Raw genomic sequence first — 6,000 nt, forward strand, 5'->3', positions numbered from 1 at the left:
ATTGTATCCAAGAAATCCAACCAACAACCCGCTGCCTTTGAATCGATTCTGACTCATAGCTAGCCTATAGGACAAAGTAAAACTGCCCCACAGAGCTTCCAAGGAGTGCCTGGTGGATTTGTACTGCCGACCTTTTGGTTAGCAGCTGTAGAACTTAACCACTATGCTACCAGGGTTTCCATCCAAGAAGTTTGTACTCTATAATGTCAATTCCCTTGCCACTCGAGAATTCTATGATTATACTCATGATGATTTCAACTCTGGAATAACAATTTACTGAATTAAAATGTGAAAAACGGAGAACTGACACTGACACAAAGATATCTTATTCTAGTAACTACTTACAAGGATTTCATTGACATCCTGTACCTTGTCCTGCATAAAACAAGTGCTAAATGCATATCTTTACATTAAAATGTAATGGTCATTTAAGTCAGTATTTCCAAACTATTGCATGAATTCTAATATTTTCCATCAAAAAATAAGCAGTACAACTGGAAGTTTGTATCTCTTCATGCAATAACTATGGTTTTATAGCTGGTGAAATCACATTAGATTCTGCTCAATTGTCATTAAAAATTCACATAAGATCAATTTATAATAACAAGGGATATTTTAGGACCTAGATTTAATGCGTAGAAAATCTCAAGCATGTGAGGATTCTCTAGCAGACTAGTAGCATTTGCTATGCTTGTTGTTAAAATTATTTTAATTCCTCTCTTGAGCTGCGTTATTATTAAGCTTATGTAATCCAGTCCCATGTATCTACTCAAATTATACAGAAGCTAGGTAGCAATTGTTATGACTTTGTAATTCTCTTGAGTAAGAACAAAAGGATTCTTTTTTATTACAGAGAACAGAATTTGTAAATCTCTGACAGTTTCAGTCAAAAGTGACCGATCACATTTGACATTATATTATTGTGAAAAACAAAACCTTGATATTAATTCCAACATTTTTGTTTTTCTTCTTGATTACAAATATTTTAAACAACAGAAGGAAAAATCCTACAACATTTTTCCTTAAAATATTGTCTTAAATCATTTTCTTCCTTCTTCAATCCAACCTGATCAATGAAGGCACACTGGACACCTATTTGAACCAGAGCTTTTAACAGATATTCAGGGCCCAAAGTAGCAGTCTAGCCTCATCCCATTAGACTAATCTTCCCATTTGAAAAATTTATTTTATCATGTCATATGCAATCCCACTTTCTCCATATGAAAAATTTTATTAATTTTTTACTAGTTCCTTGCTCTTTCTGCCCACAGTGGCACTTCCCCTCTTTGGGAATCCTAAAAAAAAAAAAATCAGAAATTTAGAGATAAAAGAAATTTTAAGAATTTAATTTAATCTCCCAAGTATCCAAGGCTTAGAAAGTCTAAGTGATTGCCAAGTTCTAGACAGTTACTGAAAGGTACAGTCTGTATTGAACTTATAAGTTCACTGTTTGTGTGTGTTCACATGTGTAGCTTATTAAGTTATGCTCCCACCACTTTATTTGTTCTAAGATTGTTTCCTCTAAATTCAAAATCAAACTCTGGTTTTCATACACACGAATCATATGCCTACTTGATGCCACAAAATTTTATATCACCTATAAATTAAAATGATTCTTGTCATTTTCTGTGACACCTACCTTCTGCAAAACTAAAAACGAGCTAGAAAAATTGCTTCCCATTAGAAGCCACTCATCTTTTTCCAAATATGAGGCATGATGAACATGGCAGGTCTATACCTCATAGGAAGGAGTCCTCATAGCACAGTGGTTAAGCGCTTGACTGCTAACAGAGAGGTCAGTGGTTCAAACCTGCCAGCCCCTCCACAGGAGAAAGATGTGGCAACCTGCTTCTGTAAAGATTACAGCCTTGGAAACACTATGGGGTAGTTCTACTCTGTCCTATAGGGTTGCTGTAAGTTGGAATCAACTCGAGGCAATGGGTTTGGTTTCGTAGATACACTGCACGGAGGATATAACCAATGCTGTAGATCCTGGAAGACTAGATTTGGGTTTACCCAGAGAAACCAGAAGCAGCCTGGTTAAAAAGATAGTGTTTGTGGTGTTCAAGAAGTTAAACCTTTATCAGAGTTCATGCTTTTGAATAAGTTCAGAGGGAAGAGCCTGGCTAGTCTCTGAATATGTAAATAGATAATGACAAAAAAACCAGAAGAGTATTTTGGGAGAGAGTAGGTAGGCCCTTAATAACTTAACAAATGTTAAAGAGGAATGAGCAGCCCACCCAGCTTTCATTCCTGGCCAACACTCAGCATCCACCTATCCGTCAGTAGAGCCTTACACGTTGCCGTGATGCGGAACAGGTTTAGCAGAGCTTCTAGACTAAGATAGACTAGAAAGAAAATATTGGCAACCTACTTCAGAAAAATCATCCAATGAAAACTCTATCAATTATAAAGGTTGACCCCTTGTGCATGAGGTTGCCATGAGTTAGGGATAGCTAACAACAACAACAGTAATATGTCACATGGCTTATCTAAGACAAGGACCTACAACAAAATAGTGAAAGCAATTTTCCCACAAAGAAAATATGGGGATTTTGTTTTGTTGAAGTTTCTGTTTCATATACATATTTTTTTCTCATAAAAAAATTAATTTAGTATTAAAATACATATATATATATATATATAGTTGACAGGTAAAATTTGGTTTCCTTTTTCTCACTAAACCAAAAATCTTGACTACTGTAGTTGATTTTCCATCTTAGGCTCATGATCTCATTGTCAAGGATAAGTAGATGCAACAAATGATACACCTTAACCTGTCCTTGGGTGATAAAAGAGATGGTGTTCCCAAGGCAAATGATAAAATATTGTACAAAAAGTAATTAAATAAAAAATAAGCACATTTAGTAATTGCTTATAATGGATTAGAGAGCTGATTAAAAATTAAGCAAGATAGTGCAAAAAGATCTAAGGTGCAACATGTGTAGCAAAATGTCATTGCAATAATGGTGGTCAATTTAAGAATTAATCAATGCACATGCAATTTTTAGAAGGAAACTTTTTTTTTTTAACAAGAAAAAAATATTTATAGTGGAGATTTGATTGCCTTAAGATTACGAGTATCTCCAGTCTCTCTGTGGCTGTTATTGTGTATCTGTGAATCTCCAAAGATAAAATCCTTCATGTAAGACCCTGAAACCTAAATTTGTCCTTTATACACTGCTTCTGAATAAGGATCATAAGGCAACTTCAGGTCCTTAGATGCAAATGTTTTCCAGTTGAACTTGAAATATCCTGACGTTAGTTATTAAGTATAGTGTGAAAATTGATGTCAAATGAGGGATGCTGGAGGATGTCATATGACTAACCTGAGGAAAAATAAGATGGAAAAAAGGCTCAGCAAGTGAACTATATGAATCCAGAAGAGGAAATAATAGGCTTTCGATAAAGAAGGCTGCATTTGAAAAATACACTATATTGCCACATTCAAAAAAAAATAAAGACGTTGGGCAAGATTTTGCCAATTCCACCAAATAAATATATTTATCTTTTAAAAGCTACAGGCATGCCTTTTGTGGTACAAGGTTCTTCGTATGTTTTTATTTTTGGTTTATTCTATCATATTTCCCTCATGGTGCCAGTTGATTCTTTGATACTCTGACCAGTACAAATACTTACAAACTCATGTGCCAAGTGTCATGGTAAATATGTATATGATCTCCAGACAATGTTAGTATTCATAATTGTTTTTTTTTATTATTATTATTCTCAGAATTTGGAAATAGGTCTCAGTATTGAGATTAATTTGGGAAGAATCCTGAGTATGGATAATAATAATAATAAAAACCTAGTGCCGTAGAGTTGATTCTGACTCATAGCGACCCTACAGGACAGAATAGAACTGCCCCATAGAGTTTCCAAGGAGCACCTGGTGGATTCGAACTGCCGACCCTTTGGTTAGCAGCCGTAGCACTTAACCACTATGCCACCTGGGTTTCCGAGTGTGGATAATATGGAGGGTGACTAAGCATGTGGAAAACCACGGATGTAGGAAAGATTCTGTCACTTGTTTGAGACAGGAAAGAAAGAGAAAGACAAGAAAAAAAAAACCCGATTTCCTCAAAATTGGACTCCAGAAAGGAGTTACAGGTTTTCTATTGCCATTTGCCCGTAACTGCTAATAAAAAACTGTTGACTTTGCTACTGCAAACATGATATTCTTTCTCCCTCCTTTGCATGTCTAGAATGCTTGAACCTGGCAGGAAGTAGTCCAGTTCTGTTAATAATAAGAAATAGAAGCATCTAGATGTAGCGCAAGTCATCTTTTCTCTCACACAGAGCATTCTAATTTTAACCAACATATTTTAGTGTTCTTCCCCCTCCCCCTTTTTTGGTATATTACAATTGAATTTTTTTTGCTTTATTTAACATGCCGGATTATTATTTACCCATGATTTTCAATTAAATTTAAATAAAACCTTTTTTTTTTTCTTAGATACATATACATAAAATTAAATCACGTCTTGGTTAGTAATAACTAATCAAGTTAATATATGACTTATTTAATTTTGATGCTTGCTATGGGTATTGACCTGCTTGCTGACATGTTGGTGGTTTGAACCCACCCAAAAACACCATGAGAGAAAGGCCTAGTTTCCTGCTTTCGTAAAGATTACAACTAGGAAACCCTATGGGGCAGTTCTTTTCTGTCACATGGTGTCCCTATGAGTCGAAATCGACCAGACAGCACCTAACGACAACATGCTTACTGACCTACATTTAACTACCTGAATAAATCACATCCCTACCCTAACCCACTCAAAGACTTTGAAATACCACCCCTTCTGCCATGGTATTAGTCAAATATTTTTACATAGCCTTTAAGAAAAAAAAAAAAAATAGCCTTTAGTGGTATGCAAATTTCTGTACAAAATAATAATGATAAATAGCTCTCACATTCAGTCTTCATATTTCCCATATAAAACTTCTTACCTTGCCTACATACTGCGTGTCTGTACCTGTGTACTCTTCCAACAAGAAGAACTGATTCCACATCCAGCCACGTTTGCTGCGACGTAACATTTTACCATTATCTTTTGTCAGATCCAAAGTCCTTTTGCTTGGTAAATAATTGTTAGTTTTCTCTTGGAATGGAATGGCATCAACTATATGGAACATATAGGTCCAAATTAATAATGGCAGGCAATGGTAAGTCCTCATTATCTGCGGCTTCAACAAGATGTCAAATTCAATGTATTTTCTGTGTCCCCCTAAGGAGTGGAGGGAGACAATATAATTTTATTAGCTTGTGGTCCAAATTCATGTAACCTGTAAACTATAAAATTTACCCTAGTTTTTTGTTTAATTTGATAATATAAAAAAATATGTAGACATTTTTATTTATGATGTATATATGACATAAAATTCATCCAGTAAACTAGCATTAAAAATTTACATTACATAGGTAAATAGGGAGACATACGTAGTTCAAGTAAATTAGAGCAGGAATTTAACATGATTTTAAAATTATTATATTCTAGCCATACAAGTGTGAATATATAATTCAAAATATTAAATATAAAAAAAAAAGAAACTGCAATACACCAGTTAATTTTTAGTGTTTACATTGAGAGTCCCAAAATCTTTATAATAAATAAAAGTAGAAACTTCATTGGTATATACGTATTTTATATGTGAGAACCTACACACTTCTACACATGTTGGTTTCTGCTCACAATCTACCAATTTTTACAATTTTATTTATTTAATTTAGGTAATAGGTTGAAATGTTGACTAAAAACAAAATAAACTGCAACAAATACACTTTGGGTTGTGTTTTGAGATTGGTAACCCCATGCTGATTGTTTGCAGTTTTTTTTTTTTAATAACTTTATTTATTTTGTGGTTGAGAACATATACAGCAAAACATACACCAATTCAGCCGTTTCTACATGTACCATCCAGAGACAGTGATTACATTCTTCGAGTTGTGTAACCATTCTCACCCTCTTTTTCTGAGTTGTTCCTCCCCCATTAACA

General features: G+C 34.4%; 1 protein-coding gene across 2 annotated transcripts in view; it reads right to left on the minus strand.

Annotated features, from left to right (window-relative positions):
• CDH9 (cadherin 9) overlaps window positions 1-5,181 on the minus strand; it is a 106,712-nt gene extending 101,531 nt beyond the window's left edge. Inside the window, exon 1 of one of the 2 annotated variants that reach the window (XM_049861614.1) lies at window positions 4,954-5,181. In XM_049861614.1, coding sequence (XP_049717571.1) covers window positions 4,954-5,181 — 228 coding nt within the window. The remainder of the gene's footprint in view (window positions 1-4,953) is intronic. The other variant, XM_049861624.1, reaches the window with a different exon arrangement.
• Window positions 5,182-6,000: the final 819 nt, after the last annotated feature.

The sequence above is a fragment of the Elephas maximus genome, chromosome 2 (genome assembly GCF_024166365.1).
Source record: "Elephas maximus indicus isolate mEleMax1 chromosome 2, mEleMax1 primary haplotype, whole genome shotgun sequence".
Taxonomy (NCBI): domain Eukaryota; kingdom Metazoa; phylum Chordata; class Mammalia; order Proboscidea; family Elephantidae; genus Elephas; species Elephas maximus.